The sequence below is a fragment of the Anopheles gambiae genome, chromosome X (genome assembly GCF_943734735.2).
Source record: "Anopheles gambiae chromosome X, idAnoGambNW_F1_1, whole genome shotgun sequence".
Taxonomy (NCBI): Eukaryota; Metazoa; Arthropoda; class Insecta; order Diptera; family Culicidae; genus Anopheles; species Anopheles gambiae.
This window is the reverse complement of record NC_064600.1, coordinates 9,150,480-9,174,466: the sequence shown is the minus strand read 5'-3', so window position 1 is coordinate 9,174,466 and position 23,987 is coordinate 9,150,480. Positions and strand designations below refer to the sequence as shown.

Sequence of the window (23,987 nt, the reverse complement as noted above, 5' to 3'; positions counted from 1 at the left end):
CGAGAACCTGAGCTTTGATCTTTGAACCTTTGAACCAATATCTTTGAACCTTCGTGCGAAAATATTATTTGTTGTTGTACCTCACAGTCAACAACAGTCGAACCATGAAAACAACCTGAGTCTCAATATTTGGCCCATTTATGCAACTTTAGATAATTTGCAGTCATTCAAACCTTCACAATGATCATCATCAACGGCAAATCATTACAGGGCTTTCCAAGTCGCTTTCGAATGTGCACATAATTATTCATCGAATCTAAGATGTTTTTCAACATCTGTCAAATTGTGTATTTGCTTCACAATGAAGTGTCTGTTTCAACACGTGATTTTCAACACATAACAAAGAACTGTCAAAATCAATCCAGCTTGAGTCGTGTTGAAAATCATGCTCGTGTTGAAAATCAAGAAATTAAAAATTATCATTATGGAAGTAAAATATCAGATTAATGGGGTGTAACATGTGGCACACCCTGAATAACAATGTTTACATTCGACAGTAACTTGGAATCCCTGTATGGTAGTCCTCATAAAATCGTAATGCTTTATCTCAAGCGCCACATATTAAGCTTAAACGACTTGAAAATCAAATATCCATTGGAAAAAAACGAAAACTTAATAATTTTGCTGGTTTGCTCAATAGATGGCATTTAACAACTCATCATTATATTGCTGTCCTTTTCTTGCAATGTGCTTCGCCTAGCTTCATCTAATCATGGCATATATACCCTTCTAGCTTTCCTAGCAAAAATCTATAAAGAATGGTTGAGAGGATTTGTGGCACTTGGGTAAAAAATGCCAATTTCAGATAGCTAGGATTCAAATGAATTCTTACTTTTCTGATAACTCCCTATTGCTAAAATATTTATAATAACCATATATATTGGTGTGGTAATTTTATAGAAAATAATATTCATCCTAACAATTAAAGCTATTCTCACAAACAATCAGATTTATTAATGTGTATAAGCAACCGCTACAATCATCTTTACATCATTCCAAAATTAAAGCACATTTAACAGCAAGAATGGAAATTTAAATAGACGCCTAAAAACCGTTACTATTTGCTTCAAATGTAATACAGAAAATTTATAGTATATTTGTAATCATATTTGGGATGATCTTTATATATTTATTTTTAATTTCCATTGATTGCCTCCTACGAAGCCGCTGCCAACGGCTTTCGTTTCCTCGAATTTGTTGTTTTAAAAAAAAAAAGCAAAGAGCGAGGCGAATTGCACGGCCAGCTTGCCCGAAAATCCCGCTAGATGGCGCTCGCGGCGCCGCCCCCTGCACTTCGCACGGCTGTCAGCTGCGGCTGTCAGCTGGCGGCCCTGTTGTTAAAGCGCTTGTGTACTGCAAACCGGACGACCGTGCCGTGAAAACACAGAGCTCCAGCACTGCCAAGTGTTTTCCTACCAGTTTCTGCCCAATTTGCCGGTTCCGTTTCAATCAACGCAAACAAAGCGCCAGCACGCGCCCGGCTATCAATTCCCGACCATACACACATTCAACGCTACCAGCCCATCGTTTCCAAGCAAGGTAAGCGGCCTCCTCGTTATTGCAGTCATGTGTGCGTGTGTGTGTGTGCGTGGGTGTGTGTCGGGAAAGAATAACATCATCATTAGCTTGTTTATGTTGTGCCCGCTTCCCGAACTTTCCGGCATTTTCCACGCTCCCGAAACGTGCCGAAATGGAGCAGTGGCGCTTTGTTTGGCCAATCACAATTCGTACTAGCATTGCAATTAGCAGTAATGAGGCATACTCTTGGGCCTTTTTAGTGTGCTGCCGATACGTCCTGCTGCCGCCCTCCTAACCTCAACAGGGCGAACAGACAGAATGTCGCACACCATCCTGCTGGTGCAGCCGGGGCAGCATCCGGAAACGCGCACCTACAGCGACTACGAGAGCGTGAACGAGTGCATGGAGGGGGTGTGCAAGATCTACGAGGAGCAGCTGAAGCGGCGCAACCCCAACACACCGACCATCACCTACGACATTAGCCAGCTTTTCGACTTTGTCGATCAGGTACCGGGCGCAATGGTGTCATCGAGCTTGAAGAGATCTTTTCTAACTCATTTTTAATTCCGCAAATTCCTCCCCCTTAGCTAATCGATCTCAGCTGCCTCGTCTACCAGAAGTCGACCAACACCTACGCGCCCTACAACAAGGAATGGATAAAGGAGAAAATCTACGTCCTGCTGAGGCAGGCGGCCGGCACCAACGCGTAATGCAAGCTCCTGTTTCTTCTATTACCCTTTCTCCACACTTTCATTATTTTTTCTTTCTTTCTTTCGGGACGGTCATCTCTCTCTCTCTTTCTGGTGTCATCCCACACACACTCTTGAAGTATTGAGCCCATCCGTTGCGACCCTTTCGGTTACGCAGCGGAATCCTTTCTTTTTTTTTTTCTTCTTTTTGTTCCATTTCCCTTCTGCACAAGTTTCGTTCATTGGAGCATGTTTTAACATGATTATGCTGTACAGAAATACCCACAATCACTGTGAGACACACTGTTCTAGACGGTAGACACACGGGAGAATGAGAGGATGGCCAAACCGTACTTAAATCTGTAGCGTGTAAGCAAATCTTGAACTATCAACGCAAGCAATCCGCAAACCCTCCCACAGAGGGTTAACGTGTTTGTGTGCGTGCGTGTGTGTGCATCAACGTCAACTTCGTGTAAAATAATTAGTAAGCGCAAACATAGAGTACGATCGACCGAGCAAATTCATGAATCTGAATAAAAATGAATATTTTTTCACTACAGCCCAGCCGCCGATGGAATGTTGTGCGTTGCAATTGCGATTGAAATCATTGGTTGAACCACATGCTGAAACGCAGCAGTTCCGCAAAGCAGTAATTTAGGTCCACTGTTAGTTTTGCTATTTACAAACAATGATCCGTCTGTCCTGAAGGGTCATATCTGTTTAATGTATTTCTTATTTTGCGAGTTACCTGACTGCATTCAACAACAGGAACGGACAAATAGATTTAGTGTTTGGTGTCGTAAAAACTATCTGTCGATCTCATTAGCCAAATGTAGCGTGGTGTCCTTTAATCGCTAAAAAAAGCACCTGTGATATATTACTACTAGCAATGTACATCACCTGCACAACGACACTTAGGAGTCATTTTAGACAGCAAATTAGATTTCCCTGTTCATTATAAGACAATGATCAGCAAAGCTCATAGCATGCTAGGATTCGTTAACCGTCACTTGCCGATCCATAACTGATTTTCAAGTCGCTCTACTTATCGTTTGTTCAGTCTATACTAGTGATTTGCTCTCTGGAGCGCACCCACGACTCCGATCCGACTCCGGCAAAATCCAAACCACTAGTCCTGCCCGGAGTCCGTGTTCGGAATCAATTCTGGAACCGATTCCGATGCTGGAATCGAATCCGATTCCGAAGTCGATTCCAGAACCGATTTCGGAGTCGATACCGGAACCGATTCTGGAGTCGACTCCGAATCCGAAATCAGAATCGGCTTTGGAATTGCAATTTGCCCCGGTAGCGGAATCTGAATTGACTTTGCTCCGAATTGGATCCGAATTGGATTAGAGAATTGAAATTAACTCCGGAATGAGAATTAGTTCTTGAATTCAAATAAGAAGTTTCAGAAGCGACATCAGTCTGAGAATCTCCAAGAGAAAAGCTCGTTTACAAGAAAATTTGGATTCTTTGCTGCTATCAATGCGTACCATCATCATCAAAGCGTACCACCCAAAAGCCTTTTTTATAAGGAGATGCCGAAACCGACTCAGATTTCGAAGCCGATGCTGATTTCGGAGCCGGATTTTGATTCCGGAACCGATTCCGAAACCGATTCCTCAACCAATTCCAGAACGCATCCCGTAGCCGATTTGGATTTCGGAATCGTTTCCAGAAAACTTCGGAGCTAGCCGGAATCGATTCTGACTAAAACTTCATTTTTCTCATCACTGGTACACAGGCCTTTGTTTCAAAGGCTGACTCCGACCCTAACCGGACGACTCCGGACGACTCCGGCTAATGCTGGACGGATTTACCTTCCGGAGTTTGTTCCAAAATTATCGGAGTCGGGTCGGAGTCGAGCTCCGGATTTTTGCCAACTTTACTCATCACTATTCTATACTTGAGTATTGTTCATTTTTATTCGACTGTCTTGGAGTCCAAAATCCAAAGAAAATATACTCGCTTACTTCAAAAGAAAGCACGACCTACATACTACCATTAAAATATTGACAGCGTGCTGTGGCAATTATACCATTACGAAAGTATACTCCCCAGATCTGCTGGTCAGAAATAGCATCAAAATACCAACTAGGACACCAGAGCTTTACGAATTATTGCGGAGGCAACAGTGCGGAGGGCTCTAATAAACTATAGTTACCCACGGCTCGAAATTTCAATCTGTCCTATGTGTAGATATGTACACAGGTGTACTAGGCAAACGCACGGTCGCAAGCGAGCCGTCGATGTCGCTTCACGCGGGAGCATCATAAACGTAATTGTGTATTTTAATTTTAATCGCTCCATTGATCCTTTTTTAAAATCCGCGCTTTTTAGCGCATTTTAATCATCTTGGTGCTAGCTCACGATGGTTCAAAATAGTTTCTAATAGTGTAGGGCGGTGCTTAAGCTGCTTGGGCCACAAAAGAGGTCAAAATCATTGAAGCAATTATTGAACAATTACCAAATAATTATGGTGCTGCTTAAAAGAGCAATTAGAATGTGTGGATGTAATCCTGTTGTTGCTGCCTTTCCCTATCGTATTTGATACAATAATTTCAGATGATCAAGGCCTGCCTTTTCCACACATGAACTTGCCGATCGCTCGCTCCAGTCGACAGTGAAATACTTAACCTGTGTGGCTCAAAATGTACCACGAACAACAGCGAAAGGAGCTTTTCACGTGCTATTGTTTTAAAATAATTGCATGTCGTTGTGTTGGTAAAAAAGAAGAACTAATCACTCATTAAAACCGAACCTGTTACCAACAATTCTCGAGCAAATGATAGTGAGCCACCATAATGTTGACAAACAGCCAGTTTGTAATTCAACCCAGCCTGCTGCGTCTGCTTTCCGCCAGAGGGCGCCCGCACTCGCTGCTGTCAAAGACCTGCTCCGTGGGTGGATGTGTGTGCAATCGTAGCAACAAAAAAAAAGCCGTGTGCCATCGGACGGACGGTATACCTTTTGGGCCGACGAGCGGAACCAATTTCCAGTCGCGCGGGTAAATTAAAGAACAAAATCCACCCGCCTGCTCGATCAACGCCATCAACGCTTTTCCACCATCAACACACCACGCCGGTGGGCTGGACGCCGCATTTCCACATCGGCAAACGGTGGACCAAAGGTAAGCCAGCGTCTTGCGAAGGTCGCTTGTTTACGTTGCTGCTGCTTTCCCGGCTCGAAGCGTTCAATTAAAAAACGGTCAATTAAACGTGCAGTAAGCAGTAATGCGCTGTTGTTTACCTTTTTAGTTGGCAATTTTTCCTTAACAACCGCAACCCGGCGGACGGACAGAATGTCGCACACCATCCTGCTGGTGCAGCCGGGGCAGCATCCGGAAACGCGCACCTACAGCGACTACGAGAGCGTGAACGAGTGCATGGAGGGGGTGTGCAAGATCTACGAGGAGCAGCTGAAGCGGCGCAACCCCAACACACCGACCATCACCTACGACATTAGCCAGCTATTCGACTTTGTCGATCAGGTACCGGGCGCAATGGTGTCATCGAGCTTGAAGAGATCTTTTCTAACTCATTTTTAATTCCGCAATTTCCTCCCCCTCAGCTAATCGATCTCAGCTGCCTCGTCTACCAGAAGTCGACCAACACCTACGCGCCCTACAACAAGGAATGGATAAAGGAGAAAATCTACGTCCTGCTGAGGCAGGCGGCCGGCACCAACGCGTAACCCAACCGGTGTCGGAAGAGGGCAGCAGCACGTGCTGCGACACGAGCCGACTTTTTTTTCATATTTTATTTTATTTTTTAAATTTCCTTTCCCATTATTTGTACACACTTTTACAGGCTGAGATTGTGTTTGGACAGCCCGAACAGCAAAAAAAAAACGATCCCAACCCAAGGACTGTGTAGGAACGAGGTCAGATATTAGCCAAAATCGGTTTGGCCATCTTTGACAGCGGAGAGCCGTTGAAAATGCATCATACTTCAGAAATTTATTATTACAAGAGACATACATACTTTTCCTGTAAAATGTTATTGTGATTCATCATCATCATCATCATTCATCATTAAAATCCTAATTAAAATTTGAATCAAAAAGGGCTTTCAGGTGTCAAACTGCTGGAACGAACTTGTAGCTACTTGTCAAATCGTTCTACATTACTTGACCTCGTTGCTACACAGTCGTTGGTCCCGACCATGGGCGGTGCAATGTCGGCATGGGATGCGGGTGAGGAGGTTGAATTAAGTACGCCAAAACGACGATCATGATAACAAAGGAGGCGCTTTATCATTTAACAAAAAAAAACCTGTGCGCGCGGTAGTTGTTAAGGGTCGCCCGCCGCCGCCGCGTATACACAATGTGTTCAAAAAGCATACCATGTAACGGTTGAGTAATAAAACAATATTTTAACAAGCATAAGAAAGCTCGAAACGTTTTTGGCGCGTTGAATAGCGAGGAGGGATGGCACTAAATTAGGGAAATAGGATTTAGCAATAAAAGTCTCACAAAGGCTTGATCGTCGAAAAGCCACACAGTTCATGTGCATCTTCGGCGCATAGCAGCCTGTGTGTCTGACCTGCGATGCTCTTACTAGGGGGGCAAAACTTTATATTGAGATGCCTTTATGGATGCGCATTTTAAAGCAATGTATTGACCAAAGCCTAATAGTCGTGTATTGACAATCATACGATGCGAGGAAACGTTAATTAAATTGAGGAGTCGCATTTGCTGAACACAGAAACGGGAGGACAAAACGCTGTAAAAAGCGTTACGCGCTCGCTATCAGAACGCGTTCGAGCGCTTCCCAAACGCCTTGGCGCCACAGCAAGCAGGTGCACACCACTGTCCAGCCACACTCCCCGTCGGAACTTGTGTTGGCCGTATTAAAAAAAAAAATGATGTAGCATTTAGTGTCATGGTGTAATATCTGTTGGGTACTTTGTAGTAATTATTTTAGCTTGCTTGAACTAGACAAACGGTATTTATAACATTTAAAGCTGTACACTCTTGTCGGATTGGAAGAGATGTAAATTACATATTACAAATATGAAGTATGAAAAAATGAAATGTATTTAGTGAAATTAAAATAATTAGTCAGTTTCGTGATGCAGTCGTCAGCTCGTACGACTCAATAACAAGCTCGTCATGAGGTTCAAGCCTCGAATGGACCCCGTGCCCCCATACGTAGGGACTGATCATCCGGCTATGGGTAATTAATACGTCACTGATAGCCAAGCCTAGTACTGCTACAGGAAGGCTTTGACCCGACCGATGGTTGTTGCATCAACAAAGGAGGAGAAGTTCTAAATAATGCTAGGTAGTAAAGGCATGCTTGGGCATATGTGTTCAACTCATCTAGATTTGGTGCCAGATATGATTTTAGATTGAAGAAATGCCTTTTTTTACATCCTGTAACCACTAGTGATTACTGGCGGTAGTGGGACCGACTAGCGATTCCAAAGTATTCGATTCCTCATAGTAGATCCGTTATCAGTTTCTGGAATCAGAATCGGTTGCGGAATCGGAATTGGATCCAGAATGCGTTCCGGAATTGGTTCCGGAATCAGAATCGGTTTTGTAATCGGTTCGGGAATCGAAATCGGCTACGGAATCGAAATTGGCTCCGGAATCAGATCCGGTTTCGGAATCGGCTTCGGAATTGGAATTGGCTCCGAAATTGGGCCCGGAATTGAAATCAGCTCCGAAATCAGAATCGACTTCGAAATCGGACTCAGTTTCAGGCATTTACACAAGAATATGCGTTTGGGTCCAATGATGCTACGTATTGATAGCCGCAAAGAATCGCGATTTACTTGTAAACGAGCCATTCTCACGGAGATTCCCGGACTGATTTCGCTTCTGAAACTTCTTCTTTGAATTCAGGAACTGATTCTCATTGCGGAGCTAATTCCAATTCACTAATCCAATTCGGATCCAATTCGGAGCTAAGACAATTCAGATTCCGTTACGGGGGCAAATTGCGATTCCAAGATCGATTCCGATTGCGGAGCCGATTCTGATTTCGGATTCGGAGTCGACTCCGGAATTGGTTCCGGAATCGGAATCACCTGCGGGAGGTTTGCAAGTCAAAAGCAGAATATAGCAGAAGTAAATAGCAAACAGCAGAGCGCCTTACTGGGGAAAGGTTTTAGAATGAATATTATTCTGTGCCCTGTGTGCAGACGTTGCGTTTATTTGTTGATGAAGACCCACCTCTGACCCCGTACATAGCTATCATATTTTATTCTATTTTATGTGGTTGCAAAACAAATGGTTCCGATTGTCGCGTTCGCAACAGCTGGTACTCGCTAGATTTTAGTTTGCATAGGACACCTGATCTGCTGCTCTTTCGGATTTGGTGATATTAAAAACAATTTAAAAAAAACGCTCGAAACGCATATCATTATGCGCATCATTTGACGTACAAACCGAAGGGAACCGGTTGATGGTTCAAAAAAAAAATAAAAAATAAAAACACGGGGGAATTACATCGCGAATGACGTATTCGGTGGAATGACATCGTCGGCTATGGATTAGGAATATCCAGCAAGAGCGGAGCCACACCACAAGGGAGACGAAATAAGAAAAAAAAAGATAAAAAGCAAACGCAAATAGAAGAGAACATTTTGAGGGAGGGGGGGACATAAAAACACGCCGCTAAGAAAGGTTAAATAAATAAAATGCAATAAATGGCAAATGATAATTGCTTCCTCCGTGTCTCTCGAAGCGAACGTATCGTCAGTCAATTAACAGAGTTTGTGGTAGATTTTTTGTTAATGAAATTTATGTCTTCCTTTAATTCACACAATCTTTGTTTTCTTCTTCCTGTTGCACATAACATAAGCAGGAAATATTGTGGGAGAACGGCTCAAACTTAAACAACGTTTGCCGGTTGATTGGTATGTGTGTGTGTGTTTAAAAAATGTCGCCAAAAACACATTCTGCGCGTCTCGAAAACGAAAACGGTTCAAATGATTAGCAAATATCAGTTAGAAAATGGAGATAAATCCCTTTTTTGCAACAGCGATACCAAAATAAACGAAATTGTGTTTAAATCGCTAAACATAAAGGTACGGCCGGAACGCGTTCCCACCACCGGGATGCCCCGTACCGTACCCACTGTACACATTAAGGGTCGTCTCTGGTCTCGTACACACAGAGAGACAGACAGACAGACGGACAGACTCAGAACCAACCTCACTGATGTACGCTATGCCGCGCCGGTGATTCAACCTCCACTTCATACTCGAGCTCGAGCTTGGGTTTGCGGGTTTTGCGCGCCTTCGCCTTCTTGGTGGCGGACGGTGCCGCGTCCGCTACTGCCGCCGTCGCTGGTGCTTCCTCGTCGTCGGATTTCGGTGGCCGCAGCGACACCTTCGGCACATAATCCTGTAGAACAAAAGAAACAAAAAAAAGTAATGTAAATAAGAATGTTTTTTTTTATTTGAGTTTCTTTTGGGTTTGTTTTTTGCCTTCAAAGTGAAACGAGCAACTACAAGCACAAGTACTACACACGGCTGTTACGCCGTTGCTGGTGATGGGTACGTAACGGGCGCCCCATGAGCGAACCGGAATTGCAGCTTTGGTCGCCGCGTCACCATACAGTGTGTTGCTGTAGGTGGAGGAGGTTCAAATATCCGCTTTCCGAGGGGAAGGGAACATTTCTAAACGAACGAAGCACACACACACACACTCGCGCGGGCGCTACGTGCAGTGAGGTTGCAGTGCATGTGACACTCACGTGTACATAGAACGGGAAACGGGGCAGAGGGTCGCCAGCAGATGTGCTCTAGTTATTGGCCAATGTCGGAATGACGTCTTTGGAGTGAGGTAACACCCCACCCTCCTCTCTATGTGTGAGCATGTGTTCATTTTGTTTCGCCCTCCCCCTCTCTAGAGCACTTGTAAACAAACACCTGGAAAGGCTGGGCTTGGGGCGTGAAAGAATAGAGGAAACTGTTCGCGTAGCAATTCTAATGTTATGAGGCGAGAGAACACAACACGTTTTCTTCAATTTGGAGTATATTTCAAAATGGATGAAAAGATCATTTTAATGTCTGTCGTTGGAATTCGTTTCAACTGTACGAAGTTCCTGCACATCCTACGGAATCCGAATCTTCAGCAAATGCCGTCCAAGATCAACGACCAAAATGAAGAATTTGCCAAGTCAGGCTTTTTCAACATGTTACCTGATCGTTCCTGCTCCACTGGAATTCAGAATTACGAAGCTATTGCTGTAATCTTCCACCGTTACGACTTCCCGACAGTGATAACGTTCCTTTTCAATTTGGAATTGAAAATGGATAAAAATATCGTTTCAATATCTGTCGTTGGAATTCGTGTCAGTGGTATGAAGTTTCTGGACATCTTAGCGATGTCCTAGCTTCAGAACCCCATTACCGTTTGTTGAATAAAACTGATTACAAAGCTTCAAATTACTGACCAGATGAATCTGAAATCTGTTTGACGTTCGGTCCAAACCAGACAGTTGACAACTTCAGGTCCTCCGAATCTTCAGCAATTGCCGTCTAAATTCAACGACCAAAATGAAGAACTTACCAAGTCCATCATAACATGTATCCTGCTCGTTCTGTTCCACTGGATCTAGGACGGACGAAGTCGTTGATGTATCCTTCCACCATTACGACATCCCGCTAGTGATAACTTGACTTTTCAATATGGAATTCAACATGGATAAAAATACCGTTCTAATGTCTATCGTTGGAATTTGTTTGAATTGTGCGAAGTTCCTGAATATCCGAGCGAGGTCCTAGCTGAAGAACCCAATTACCGTTTGTTGAATAACACTGATCACAAAGCTTCAAATTACTGGGCGGATGCATTTGAAATCTATTTGACACGGTGGTCCAAAACCAGACAGTCAGCTACTTCAGGCTCCTCCGAATCTGCAGCAAATGCCGTATAAGTTCAACGACCACAATGAAGAACTTGCCAAGTCCAGCGTATAGCCTTTTCAACATGTTTCCTGGTCGTTCTGTTCCACTGGATCTAGGAAGGACGAAGCCGCTGATGTAATCTTCCATCATTACGACTTCCCGCCAGTGATAACTTTGCCAACCGGAGCCGTCTGATGGACAACAACAACAACAAAAACAAGCGGTTAGCCATCTACACCATTGCGAAACATGCGCGAGCCTAGACATCCGAACCGAAAAGCCCGCACAGTCCGCCTCTAGAACGTCGCATTAGAACGACGCCAGCAATGCATCGCTGCGATCAATGGCGATCACGACGGGCACAAGCAGTGGGGGAGCGGGCAAGGAAACGGTCCACTGGAGCCGAGCCGAACTGGCCGAAGCTGCTATGTTGCTGCTCTTGAACTTCGCACGAAAGGCACTAATGAGCGGCGCTCCTCTGGTGCCGCAGTCCATTTTGCGCAAGTGCGCGAACTGCTTTTCAAGGAAGTTCGGTAGCGCACACACACACACACACACCCGCACTTGGTGTGTGCTGGAAGGGAGCGGAGCAGAAAAGCCCGCAAAACCAGGCAACACCGCAAATGAGAGCCAGAGAGAGAGAGGGCAACCAAAACAAACAGAAAACATTGCTACTGCCCGCCGAAGAGAAATATGCGGGTACGGAAAAATAAATACATAACTTGTATTTGCCGCCCATGGTCATGGTCGTCAAGGCGGGCACACACGGTGCTGTGAGGAGGCGGGTTTGCTCGGTCGCAGAAACAGCTCCCTGAAGCTATAGGGGGAGCATGCAGCTACACAAACAGTTTGTGGAAATTCTAAAACACACACACACACACACACACACACTCTTTCTCTTCATCTCCAAGGATTTTGGGGAGGCTTTGAGAAAGTTGCAGTGTCTCCAAAAACCTTCAGACTTTGAATAGAATGAAATACTTCGGGCATAGTTTTGTGGCAATCACTTCTAACATTTGCTTTAGCCCATAAATGAAGCCTGTCATTACAGTCTCTGCTAAAACGCCACGGTTAACCTTCCCTTGCCGTTATTAGCAGTAAAGTAAAGTAACGTACAATTAATCCCATCGCGCGACAAGATGACGCTTTAGCAGTGAACGTGTTTCCCGTGGTTCGCCCCCGCTGCATCAGTGCCGATCTGTAATCGTAATTTTATTGCTATTACTCACAAGGGTACTCACTGCCCCCAACACCCACCTCTATAGCCACCACGCGATATACCACACCACGCGGGTTTGGTCGGTCGGTCGGTTGGTTGGTGGGATGCTGCAAACACGAACACGGGAGCGACGGCTGTTTTATCACGGGGGCAACTCGGTGTATTTTTTTTTTGTTTTGTTTTGCGTACCTTTTCTTTTTTTTTTTTGTAATTCGCTTAACACACACTCGCTCACAAGTTCAAGGGAAAACAAACCAGTCACGCCTCGCTGAAGGTGCGAAGGGACGCGTGGGGCCGGCAGTGGGCCGAGAGAGGCAACAGCATTTACACAGGGAGGACACACGGATTAACGCGAACGCGCAAAAAAACGCGACACACTTACGGAATGGATAAGGGGATAAGAGGGGGAGAGGGGGGGGGGGATAAAGGGGAAGTATTTCGCGCGCGCAAGATCGTTCCCGCTAAGCAGTAGGCACTGCTACTACTACTACTACTACCACCGCCCGCCGAGCCCTAAAGGGTGAGCCTTTTGTTTAGAATTATAATTTTCTTTTATATTTTTTGCCTCCAAAAAATCACATGCACACGTGTACGTAAAAAAAAACACAAAAATAAAACACACTCAAATATTGCACAGCACGAGATCGCGCGCGCGCGCGATCGCGAGAGAACACACGAGGAAGCGCGGCTGCGAAAGAAGTGACCGCCGGACACGGGTTGCGTGGTGCGACTGCGACAGCGATGCCGCGCGTTTGCCCCAGCCTGCTGCTGCCGGTGGCTGTGGTTGTGATTTACCTGTTGCGCTTTTGCCCACCGTTGCGTTACCGCATGGAAGGTCTTGCGGGGGGAGGGGGGGGGGGGGGGGTGGTGTTGTTCCATGCCGGCGGCAGCGAAACATGACGAACGAGATTGGCCCTTACCCGAGTGCGGTTTTGCACTGCACCCGAGCGGGGAAGGAAGGGACGATACCCCCTGCGGCTAGAATAGAATCAGTTGCAGCTGCAGCGTGTGCATGTGTGTGTGTGTGTGGTTGCATTACGTGCAAGATGCGTCTCGGGGTTTGCGGAGGGATTGCGGACAGTTATGTCGTCGGCAGTGAGAGTCAATTTCTGGCCCCCAAAAGTGCACCGCCGCCACTAAAAGGCGCCTGCCTGCTTAACCTATTCGCAATAGGACAGGGTTTTGCCGCTGCCAAACGAGCTAACAATGGTGCGTCCAGTGCTGCAAAATGTCACTGAAAAATCTGACTAAAACAAAATACATGTCAGCGTCGCGTACTCATTTGTGACAATCAGAGGTGATACTCAAAACGGTTGGTTCGACACCAATGCATGCTTCATGACATTTTTGCGACCAACGCTTGGTCAGTCATGACATGACTTTTTTACAGTGATCTGTCGTACAAAATGTCACCTACATAGTCATGACAGATGTCCGGCTGAAACAAAATAATGTCAGCGTCACGACATCACAATATCTGGGCACTCACAGCGAGGACCTCACGACCCTCATTACCGTATGATGAATAACACTGATCACAAAGCTTCAAAATGCTCTGTAGATGAATTTTAAATCTTTTTGACACAATGGTCCAAACCAGACAGTCAGCTACTTCAGGCTCCTCCGAATCTGCAGCAATTGCCGTCTAAGTTCAACGACCAAAATGAAGAGTTAGCCAAGTTCGGCATTTAGCTTTTACAACATGCCTATCCACTTTTGCGACCAACGCTTAGTTAGTCACTTTGTCATGACTTTTTTTTTTACTTCGATCAGTTCTGCAAAATGTCTCTGACATAGTCATGACAAATTATGGCTGAAACAAAATAATGTCAGCGTCACGAGCGCTACTGTGATGATCAGTGGTGAGACTCGAATAGTTGGTGCGACCATCACATGCTTGGTGACATTGTGTGCAACAAACTCTTGGTCAGTCACTTGGTCGCGACATTTTCAGTCGGTGATCATCGCGATAGTCATGGGAGATATGCCGTTCGAGTGGTCTCAAGCAACAAAATGAGCATGGTTTTTCGCTCTGTTTGATCCGACAAAACAATCAAAGCAGACTGAGCGAGAAAGAATGCTCATTTTGCTGGTTGTCTCAAGTACACGCCAAGTATATTCCAAGAATGTCGTGATTATCACCGACAGAAAAAGTCATGACCAAGTGAGTGATCAAGAGTTGGGTACCGAACAAAATGTCATCAAACGTGTGATTGATCCCCCAACTGTTTGAATCTCATCTCTGATCATCTCAGTTGTGTACGTGAGCTAATTTGAGTTTTGTTTCAGTCATGAGTGACTGAAACAGTGACACTTGGCACTTTTTTTGTTTGCCTTCGCTCCCGCTTCAAACAGCTTTAAACAGCCATGAAAAGTTGGCTAGCGTAAATCGATTAGCGCGCCACGAGCTAATTTCTTACACCTCTACCGACACACACACACACACATTATGTGAATCCAGGGAGTGCAACACGCTGAGAGAATTGCGGTTAGTTCCGGAGGATAAATAAATACTGCACCGGGTCAAATGAATGAAGCGCTCAAGATTTGGTTTGTTTTTGGTTTTTTGTTTCCTTCTTCTTCTTCTATTTGGCGTAAACGTCCTACGCGGACATCATATGCTGGCATATACAGGCGCTTTCGATGCTTTATTCAGTATCATGCAGCCGGATAATAATCAGCTCTTTGCTACGGGGAGACGGTCCATTCTGGGCTTATACCATTGGCGAACATGGGTTATTGGGTCGTTCGAGTTGACGATTGCACCACGGGACGGCCCCTTTTTTGTTCCCATGTTTCTTCAACTTCAACAGCCGATCGAGGAGGATGGTTCGTAATTCTAACGAGCTGCAATTAAGCTGGCTGATTTAGATCAATCTGCTTCACTCGTCTGCAGGCGTGATTGAGTCACAACGTAAAAAAGACGAGCCCCATCAGCTTTCGGCGTACGGCAGCTGAAACACAATTTTAAGCATCTTGTTGAGTAATAATATTATCAATTAATTGACCAAGCTCGTCGTGCCGTTCAAAGCTGTTCATTCTTTGCGAGTGCTTTTGCTTGCGGACTCGAAGCTTCCATAGTCTAGGTGAGTTAGTCGAATCGAGACAACGATTCAATCACGATTCCAGAGCTGTTAAGCTCCACATGGCCAGTTTTGCAAATCCGCGCCAAAACGAAAGCATATTTAATAGAAATAAACCAGTTTCATCATAATTATATTTTTTGTGGGTAATATTCTTCAGTACGAATACAAGGGGAAGCAACTAGTAAAAGGATCCAGGAAAAATGCATTTGAAACGCTCGCATACATATACCACAGACTTGTGACTCAAACAATCATTACGACACTTCTCCTCCTGGCAATAACTTTATGTTAAACGATTACCTAATACAGTAAGTGACCGAGATGTAAACCAACTCCAGTTAGCGAACAATATTCGCTAACTGAAGGGACCTTTCGATGGATTGATTGTTTGCTTTGGTGCTGACTTGAACGAACATATTACAGTGTTTTTTTTTTCATTTATGTTGATATAAATTATAGATTATATAAATTATAAATTAAAGTGTTATGGGGCAGAGTAATAGCACACGTACGCAAAAGAGCCAAAATTTGTGGGAAAAATGGATATTTGTGATGAATTTCCCTTCATGAGACTCCGGATGTTTCATGTTTTGACGTTAAAGTGTTTTTGAACTGCGAATCTTTCCAGTTAGCGAAATTCCAGTTTGAAAAGCACTCCAATTAGCGGTCATCAACTGTATCCAAGCTCTTATTTGCCTGAGCGATAATTAAAATCAAAGTAATGCTGAATGTTTATCGACCATGTTCTTGATTTCATATCCGCACCCGAAAATGCACCAGAAACACAAATGATCTTACTCAGTATGCGCGATTTCGCTCGTTATGTGAGGTATTTGTTGTGCATTTAAATTTGCTGGCTATGCCAAAAAAAAACACTCGTTATGAGGAGTTCCACTGTAGCAGTTAACTACCATCGACAACCCGCACACCTCAATGCCAAACCCTTTCAAGATATTTCAAACTTGCAAGACAGCATTGTGTATGATGTGGTTTGGGAATGGCCCTGTATCAACGAGCTGGTATCCTCTTTCAGGAATGAGCTTGATGTTTATTTTGCGCTCAAAGCTTTAGTTGACCTTTGTGCCATCCTTGCTTATCCTGACAAGGTGTGTCTAAAGGAAGATTAATACTTTTGATAACAATAACAATACACGTTGTTTGTGGTTGCAGAATATAACATCCAAATTCTCTCTTCGAGTGTACCATTGGGGGGTTTTCCCTTTGAAAATGAACGAGTGTTAAACTTCTATTGTTTAATAGAAGCCATAAATACTTTGACTGCTACACCCTGTATCACTTTTAGTATCAGCAAACAAAGAGTAAAAACGCACAGCTCTGCAATTGAGCTACAACGTCAAAATTACGAGCCCCATCGGCTTGTACCGGCAGCTGAGACACAATTTTAAGCATCTTTTTTTACTAATAATATATCCATTTGATTGATATAACTGTAGTACTTGTAGTACAGCTCGAGCTCCTCTATCTTTAAATAATCGAGCAGCTGTACCAGCTGTGTGCCAAATGGGTTTTTTGGATTCAATCGGACAAAGCGCTCTTCGCTCCATTTCCACGCCTCAAAAGGAACGAAGACCGAAAGAGTAATGGTATTAAGGCAGGAAAGCGGATTGAACTTACCTCCATGTCCGAATCGTCCTCCGACTCGAAATCACTGTCCACCTCGACCCGTTCCCGCACGCCCGACACGCTGTCCGCGTCCGAATCGTCCTCGTCGTCGTCGTCCTCCGTGTCGTCCTCCACGAACGCGTCCGCCGACTCGAGCTCGCGCCGCAAGCTTTCGCTCACATTCATCACCTTCGCCCGCTCCCGCTCCTCCTCCTCCTCCTCCTCCTCTTCCTCCTCCTCCTCATTCTCCATCTCCTCGTCCTCCTCGACCTCCTCCTCGTCGAGGGCCCGGTCGAACGCCTGCTGCGGGAAGTTGTAGATGTCCTCGTACATGCCCATCTTCAGCCGCTCCATCAGCTCCTTCTGGATGGCGTTGTCGATGCGGGCCGCCACCAGTGCCTTCTCCTCCCGGCGGCGCTCCCGCCGCTCGACCTTCGTCGCGAGCGGCACCAGCATCTTCTGCCGGCGCAGCTTCAGCTTCCGCATCCGGATCAGGTACTGCGTGATCTTGACGAACCGCTGCTTGCACTTGGTCTGCACCCACCGGTCCCAGAACACCAGGTTCTCCTTGATCTGGTACACCGCCTTGTCGAAGTTGCGGGACAGCTTCACCTTCTCCCAGTGCTTGGCCGGGAACGCGTTCCGCTCGGCCGTCTTCATGTACAGGTAGATGATGCCCTTCTCCTCGCGCACCGTCGCGTACTGGCTGTTCGCGATCGGGCAGGCCCGCCGCGAGCAGAACCCGGTCAGGCTGTACTCATTGCGGCAGAAGTTTTGCGTCGCCGTCTTCACCTGGAACGAGCAGAACTGTCTGCTGATGATGCTCCAGGTTATCTGCCATGGTGCAAGCGCAGAAAAAAGAAAAGGTGTTAGATGGCACGCTTCGTGTTTACCAGGGGCGCTCCCTCGTGAAAGGGTGTTACTTACATCGTCCTGCTGCATGCTGCCGGTTGATTGGCGAGGTTAGTAGCTCTGCACGCTCCACGCTCCGGTTGACACGCTGACGACGAAGGGCTGAACACGCGCGTGCTACACTTTTGGGTTGATTGGCAGCCGCCCTAGACAAAAAGAGAAGCACCCACAACAGCAAGCAGCTTGCTTCGGTCGGATCTTTTGCCTTATGCGGGCGATGTTTACACCTCGACCATGCGGTTACCGGTCGTGACAAATGGGCAGAAACGTCAAACTTACGCTCGACCACCAGTGCTGCCAGCGCTGACGTTTGTCAACGCGCACAGTGGGCGATCCCGCGACCATATCGCATCGCTATGGCCCGCTGCCCGACACACCAAAAAACCACCGTAACGGTGAAACAAATTGACAGATGCAATGTAACGCATTGTAACGCTCCTTTTTTCGGTCCACCACCATCGGCGAGCATTTCGCCTAGCGAATTTGGTGCTAGTATGCTTCTGCAATGCAAAACAGCACTTTAACACAAATTAAACTTAGGTATTCCTGTTCGCCTCATCAAAATTAAGGAAAATAAAACTCACTTTTTGTGTTTTGTTGTGTTTGCAATAGCCAGCAAACTTTTCAGTTGTCATTTTTTTTTTGTTACGCTGGTTTTTCGGTGTGTTTGGCAGCGTGGTTTGAAGCAATAAATAACTTTTTTTTTGTTTTTTCCACTATTTCATGTTTTGTTGTTTAAGTTTACAAAACAGCAATAATAGTATATCTATCACTACAGAAGTTCTACTAAATTTCCTACGCTGCACATTTACTACCGGCTATGGTTTGTCGTCTGGAACTGGAAATGTATCGGTTTCATACTCGAACCAGGTCCAAGTATCGTTCTAAATTCGAGTCCGGAACAGTTCCAGGTACTTACTTACTTATCCGGCGCTACAACCGCTTTGCGGTCTTGGCCTGTCTCAGGAGTGTCCGAAACCGCTCACGGTCTCGCACCTTCGTCTGCCTGTCCGTTATCCCGGCCATAATGGCGGACGCCTCCACGCCATCTTGCCACCTCAATTTGGCCCTGGCGAGCTTGATACGCTGTACGACAGTGAGGTCGCCGTACATCTCGTATAGCTCGTCATTATAGCGGCTCCTTCATTGTCTTTTCACACATACGGGGCCAAAGATCCTTCTGAATATAATCCTCTCGTACGAGGCTTAAAGAGTTTCGTCAGATTTCTACAGTGTCCATGTCTCAGAAACGTATTTGAGTACTGGTACTGTATAAGCGCTATACAGCCCCAGCTTCGTCCATCGCGACAGTTTCCTTGAGATGAACTGCTTTCTCAATTTGACATTTGTCTCTTTTATCTGCAGTCCGAGGTTCTCTGTCAGGGATCTGCACGATCCCTTGGCAGGCTTCTGCTATATAGAAGAGCCGCAGACCAATGATGTCTATATCATCAGCGTATGCCAGGAGCTGGGTTGACTTATAGAAGATGGGTCGCGTTGTTTCCACCCTCGAGTCGCGGATAGGCCTCTCTAGCGCCAAGTTGAATCGGAGACCCAGACCGGAATCCTCTTTGATAGTTTCCGACTATCTCTTCGACGTGCGGGACAAGACGATCCTGAAGGATTAGGGAGATTATTTTATAGGCGATATTCAACACAGTAATAACTCTGTAGTTGTTGCAGTCCAACCTGTCTCCCTTCTTATATATGGGTAGATGATGCCGAGATTCCACAAGGCATCGATTTCCTATCTGACACCTCAGTAACAATTTGATGAATCTCGTTTTCTAGTCGTGCATCTCCATTCTTTGATACTTAGATGAATTACTCAACGACCAGTTACAGGTACAGTTCTTGAAAATAAATGAAATGGGGAGCTATTTCTGGATCTGTAAGGGTTCATGATCGGTTCCAGGGCCAGTATGGGTTCAGTATCAGTTCCAAGTCCTTTATGGGCTTACTTTCAATTCCAGGACTGATATGGATTTATGAGTAGTTGCAGGACCGTTATGGATTCATGATAGGTTCCAGGACCGGTATGGGATCATGATAGGTTCCAGGACCGGTATGGGTTCATGATAGGTTTTAGGGTCGGTATGATTTCAAGATAGGTTCCAGGACCTTTATGGGTTCATGAGTAGTTCCAGTACCGGCATGGGTTCATGATAGATTCCTAGACCGGTATGAATTTATGATACGATCCATGGCAGGTAGGGATTCGTGATAGGTTTCAGGACTGGTACGGATTCATTGGTTCTAGGACCGGTATGGGTTCATGATCAGTGCCAGAGTCAGTATGGGTCCATGATTGGTTCCAAGATCGGAATGGTTTCTTGATAAGGTCCAGGGCAGGTAGGGATTCATAATCAGTTCTTACACCGATATGATCAGTATTGATTCCTGCACCGGTATGAGTTCAGTATCGGGCCCAGGACCAGTATAGGTTCAGTATCAGATCCAGAACCGGCATTAGGTCTAGGGCAGTTCTTGAACCAGAATGTGTATTGGGTTAAGGAGGCCATTAATTTCCGCGTATTCGTAAGAGTAAAAGGGACGTTTCAGATTTATTTGCGCCTTTTATTGCTTCTTTCCCGCACAAACGGCATCCGTCTTTCGCTTACTCACGCAGCAAAAAGCTCAAATCACTGCCGACCTTGTACAGCACCGACTGCTCGCCCTTGCGGAACAGGCGCGCATCGTACGGTGTGCCGGGTACGGCCGGCTGCGGCCCGACCAGCGTCGCCCGATCACCGTCCACGAACAGGGCGGTCCCTTCGGCCAGCCCGAGCACCGGTGCCTCGTTCAGCTCGTGAAACTGGTTGATGCGCTCCGGGCGCGTCTCGCCCTTGTGCGTGCCGTTCGGTTCCGGGTCGAGGTAGTGCGGGTTAATGTTGAACGGGACGAGCGCGAGCGCCTCGAAGCTGGCCGGCTGCACGATCGGCATATCGTTCGTCGTCTGGATGGTGCGCGTCGCCACGTTCGTGCCGGCCGAGCTGCCGACGTACGGTACGCCGTGTTGCAGGACGCGCTCGCGGATCGGTCCCACCAGCTGCCGCCGGTAGAGCGTGTCGAGCAGCAGGAACGTGTTGCCGCCGCCGATGTAGATCGCCTGGGCGGTCTGCACCGCCCGGACCGGATCCGGCGCGGTGTGTATGCCGGTGCAGCCGAAGCCGAGCTTGCGCAGCACGCTACCGACCCGCTCGGTGTACCCGTCGTGGTCGGTGAGGGCGTACGGCACGAACAGCACCTCCTGCACGCTGTTGCTACAAAGAAAACAAAAACAGTGGTGTGTGAAAAGTATGGCTAGCACAGTGCTTCCTGCCGACTTACTGCTTCAAAAAGCTGGTCAGGTCCGATTCGGCATGCTCGAGGTATCCGAATCCGTGCACCGCCGAGGACGACATGAGTAACAGTTGCCGCTTGCCCATCCTGCCGACGGTGGAGATGAACGCTTGCTGGAATGCCGATCACCGCAGTGGAACCGAGTAGAAATCGAAAATAAAATATCGTTCACTGTCTCACGCCAACACGACGGCACGCAATGGCACACTTCAAGTGCGCGATGGCTGCCCTTTATCAGCCACTCTATATTTAAGCTCTCGCTCGACGATCGACGGCCACCTACCTTCGCCACCTTCGCGTGGGTATATCTGCCAATAGAGAAATGGATGAGGTATGTGTTGTCTAATCTAATCAGTCTCGGGCTTTTGTTTCGCGCGCCAGTGCGTACCCAACAACACACATACACACGCACTCAGAAGCGGGCAGGTCAAACAACAATGCACCGCAAAGGGCGACGCACGATCAGCTGACGGATGGAAACAAAAGATCCCACCAGAAGCGCACCCAATGGACGCCGACCCAGCTGTCAGTGTGGCCTCGGCAAGGTCTATTAAGGCCTTATTAGGTGGAGAGCAGTGACGCCACTTTCTTTTTGATATTTTTTTTTTTGTTGGTGTTGTAAAAAATCACACCTAAAGTGCCTGTAGTTTCTTCTTTTTGTGCTTTTTGCGGGACCTTACCTTTTGTACGGTTTGGCGTTGACGTTGTCGTTTGAGCGCAGTCGGAACGAAGTGCCGCATTTAAATAGAATTTACAGTAGTGATGTGCTCTTTTGAGTGCACCCACGACTCTGATCCGACTTCGGGTATCGTAAGTACGATTACGTCTCCGACAAAAGCCGAACCACTAGTTCCACCCAGAGCCTCAGACGCCCGGAGTCGTTCGGAGTCGTCTGGAGTCGTCCGGAGTAGTGATGGGAAAATGTGGTTTTCGTCGGAATCGATTCCGGCTAGCTCCGAAGTTTTCTGGAATCGATACCGGATAGTAGGTCCGGAAACAGTTTCCAGAATCAGAATCTACTCCCGATTCATAATTTTCCAGAATCAGAATCTGCTCCGCATTCCTAATTCCATTTCTGGAGTCAATCCTGATTCCTTTACCGGGGCCAATTGTGATTCCCAGATCAATTCCAATTCTGGAATCGATTCTGACTACGGAATCGGAATCGATTCCAGCATCGCAATCGGCTCCGGATTTGATTTAAAACACGGAATCGGAATCGGGTAGGTCCGATTCCGAGCTCCCACCACTAGTCCGGAGTCGTTCGGACTCATTTGGGGTTGGAGTCCACTGGAGTTGGAGTCATTCGGAGTCGTCCAGAATGGATCCGAGTCAACAGAATCCGTCCGGTGCAATGTGCTTGTGATCAGGCATTTCATTTCGTTTTGTTTTTTTGTCTTTCACTTTGCGCGTACAATTCGTATATTGGCCTTTGTTTCGAAGGCCGACTCTGACCAACACCGGGCGACTTCGACTTCAACTGATTCCGGATGACTCCGACTCTCAACGACTCCGGTCGACTGCGACACCGAACGACTACCAACGATTTCGGCCGACTCCGGGCGATTCCGGACGATTCCGAACGACTCCGGATAATACTGGGTGGACCTACCTTCCGGAGTCGATTCCGAAATTATCGGAGTCGGATCGGAGTCCAACTCTGGATTGTTGCTAACTTTACCCATCGCTAATTTACAGGCAGTTGTGCAGCGCTTATCAAACCACAGACTGACTGGCTTCCGTGTGGTTTGTTTTAAATGGGGATTTTTTTTTGTCAGAAGAACAGGACCCAAGAAGAAAGTTTGGGATGGGGATTCACAGTTTGGTTTGTTTTATCTTTCAACGTCAGCCGCTTTTGGGTCACTGATAGCTTGCGGTTGGGTGGGTGGGTATGCTCATTTCTTTGGCCACAAAACTACACGCACTGTTTAGTTGCATTAACTGCCACAGTCGCAGCAATGTAGCCTACCATACCTTCCTCCATTTTCGGTGGAGAGCCTCAAAGCACTTGGACGGGTTGAGAGGTTTCGTTATACAGCTCTTTGTAAGATCATCTGTCTGGTATTCTTCGTAGGCCACTCCACGGTAGCTGCTCCACGATGAAATTCTGCAGTCCAAACATTTCTAGGGTTCTTGAAAGCTGTTGAATAAGTGCAACGCGCAAGAAGTCGATCCGCACATATGTAAACGACGACAAAGGCTAAGCGGGACGTCGAATAAGCAAGAACGTCAGATGTTGAATAAACCTCGCTCTCTTTTGCTAAAACCTTCAACCAGACAACACGTGCGTAAGAATCCTCTTTGAATCGACAAATATTTAACAGGTTATGGGCCCAGATCCACAAAAATGTCCGAAATCGTGAAAAATACCGGAATCGAACGACTGGTAGGACGAGAGAACTGGTCGACATGGAAATTCGCTGTGCAGACGTTTTTAGAAGTCGAAGACCTGTGGGACGCCGTCGAGCCTATTGTGAAAGCCGACGGAACAGTAGAGGCCGTGAATCCCGTAAAGGATAAGAAAGCGCGAGGTAGAATCATATTGCTGTTAGAACCGCATAATTATTATCATGTGAAAGATACACGAACGGCTCAAGAAGCTTGGAAGAAGCTGTGTGACGCGTTTGAAGAAACGGGCTTAGCACGAGAAGTTGGTCTGCTTTACAAGCTAATTAGAACCGACTTGGAGAGCTGTGGATCTATGGAACAGTATGCGAACAAAATGATTTCT

The 23,987-nt window shown here is 46.4% G+C and overlaps 4 protein-coding genes across 8 annotated transcripts; 2 read left to right on the top strand and 2 right to left on the bottom strand.

Moving 5' to 3' along the window:
• Window positions 1-1,277: 1,277 nt before the first annotated feature.
• LOC1271727 (enhancer of rudimentary homolog) lies at window positions 1,278-3,013 on the top strand. 2 transcript variants are annotated; one of them, XR_009765451.1, is made up of 4 exons: window positions 1,304-1,539; window positions 1,779-2,025; window positions 2,106-2,691; window positions 2,768-3,013. XR_009765451.1 is itself a non-coding variant. In XM_310576.4 (3 exons), the coding sequence occupies exons 2-3, from the start codon at window positions 1,837-1,839 to the stop codon at window positions 2,226-2,228; spliced, it is 312 nt and encodes a 103-aa protein (XP_310576.1). In that variant the 5' UTR covers window positions 1,278-1,539; window positions 1,779-1,836; the 3' UTR covers window positions 2,229-2,766. The 2 variants fall into 2 exon arrangements, 1 of the variants encoding a protein (XP_310576.1); XM_310576.4 differs by lacking the exon at window positions 2,768-3,013 and having other exon boundaries at window positions 1,278-1,539; window positions 2,106-2,766.
• Window positions 3,014-5,102: 2,089 nt separating this feature from the next.
• On the top strand, window positions 5,103-6,600 carry LOC4575989 (enhancer of rudimentary homolog). Of its 2 annotated transcripts, none has more exons than XM_061650742.1 (3): window positions 5,103-5,340; window positions 5,468-5,700; window positions 5,781-6,600. In XM_061650742.1, the coding sequence occupies exons 2-3, from the start codon at window positions 5,512-5,514 to the stop codon at window positions 5,901-5,903; spliced, it is 312 nt and encodes a 103-aa protein (XP_061506726.1). In that variant the 5' UTR covers window positions 5,103-5,340; window positions 5,468-5,511; the 3' UTR covers window positions 5,904-6,600. The 2 variants fall into 2 exon arrangements, with proteins under 2 accessions (XP_061506726.1, XP_001237270.1); XM_001237269.2 differs by having other exon boundaries at window positions 5,124-5,340; window positions 5,442-5,700.
• A 2,343-nt stretch (window positions 6,601-8,943) lies between these two features.
• Window positions 8,944-18,254, bottom strand: LOC1271728 (protein MAK16 homolog). The gene is made up of 3 exons (XM_061650521.1): window positions 17,930-18,254; window positions 17,015-17,836; window positions 8,944-9,566 (listed from the first exon to the last, which is right to left on the bottom strand). The coding sequence occupies exons 1-3, from the start codon at window positions 17,942-17,944 to the stop codon at window positions 9,375-9,377; spliced, it is 1,029 nt and encodes a 342-aa protein (XP_061506505.1). The 5' UTR covers window positions 17,945-18,254; the 3' UTR covers window positions 8,944-9,374.
• A 2,199-nt stretch (window positions 18,255-20,453) lies between these two features.
• On the bottom strand, window positions 20,454-22,145 carry LOC1271729 (probable alpha-aspartyl dipeptidase). 3 transcript variants are annotated; one of them, XM_061642045.1, is made up of 4 exons: window positions 21,645-21,973; window positions 21,540-21,564; window positions 21,245-21,369; window positions 20,454-21,177 (listed from the first exon to the last, which is right to left on the bottom strand). In XM_061642045.1, exons 1-4 carry the CDS (start codon window positions 21,656-21,658, stop codon window positions 20,532-20,534), a joined length of 810 nt encoding a protein of 269 aa, XP_061498029.1. In that variant the 5' UTR covers window positions 21,659-21,973; the 3' UTR covers window positions 20,454-20,531. The 3 variants fall into 3 exon arrangements, with proteins under 3 accessions (XP_061498029.1, XP_061498038.1, XP_061498023.1); XM_061642054.1 differs by having other exon boundaries at window positions 21,937-21,970; XM_061642039.1 differs by lacking the exon at window positions 21,540-21,564 and having other exon boundaries at window positions 21,937-22,145.
• Between the last annotated feature and the right edge of the window lie 1,842 nt (window positions 22,146-23,987).

Coding starts and splice junctions, on each gene's coding strand:
- LOC1271729 (XM_061642039.1), bottom strand. CDS start 21,996: ATGCGGCACTTCGTTCCGACTGCGCTCAAACGACAACGTCAACGCCAA. Junction 21,370..21,936: donor AACGCCAAACCGTACAAAAG/GTAAGGTCCCGC, acceptor TCGGCATTCCAG/CAAGCGTTCATCTCCACCGT. Junction 21,178..21,244: donor CTGACCAGCTTTTTGAAGCA/GTAAGTCGGCAG, acceptor TTTTCTTTGTAG/CAACAGCGTGCAGGAGGTGC.
- LOC4575989 (XM_061650742.1), top strand. CDS start 5,512: ATGTCGCACACCATCCTGCTGGTGCAGCCGGGGCAGCATCCGGAAACG. Junction 5,701..5,780: donor TATTCGACTTTGTCGATCAG/GTACCGGGCGCA, acceptor CCTCCCCCTCAG/CTAATCGATCTCAGCTGCCT.
- LOC1271728 (XM_061650521.1), bottom strand. Junction 9,567..17,014: donor AGGACGATTCGGACATGGAG/GTAAGTTCAATC, acceptor TTTGTTCTACAG/GATTATGTGCCGAAGGTGTC.
- LOC1271727 (XM_310576.4), top strand. CDS start 1,837: ATGTCGCACACCATCCTGCTGGTGCAGCCGGGGCAGCATCCGGAAACG. Junction 2,026..2,105: donor TTTTCGACTTTGTCGATCAG/GTACCGGGCGCA, acceptor CCTCCCCCTTAG/CTAATCGATCTCAGCTGCCT.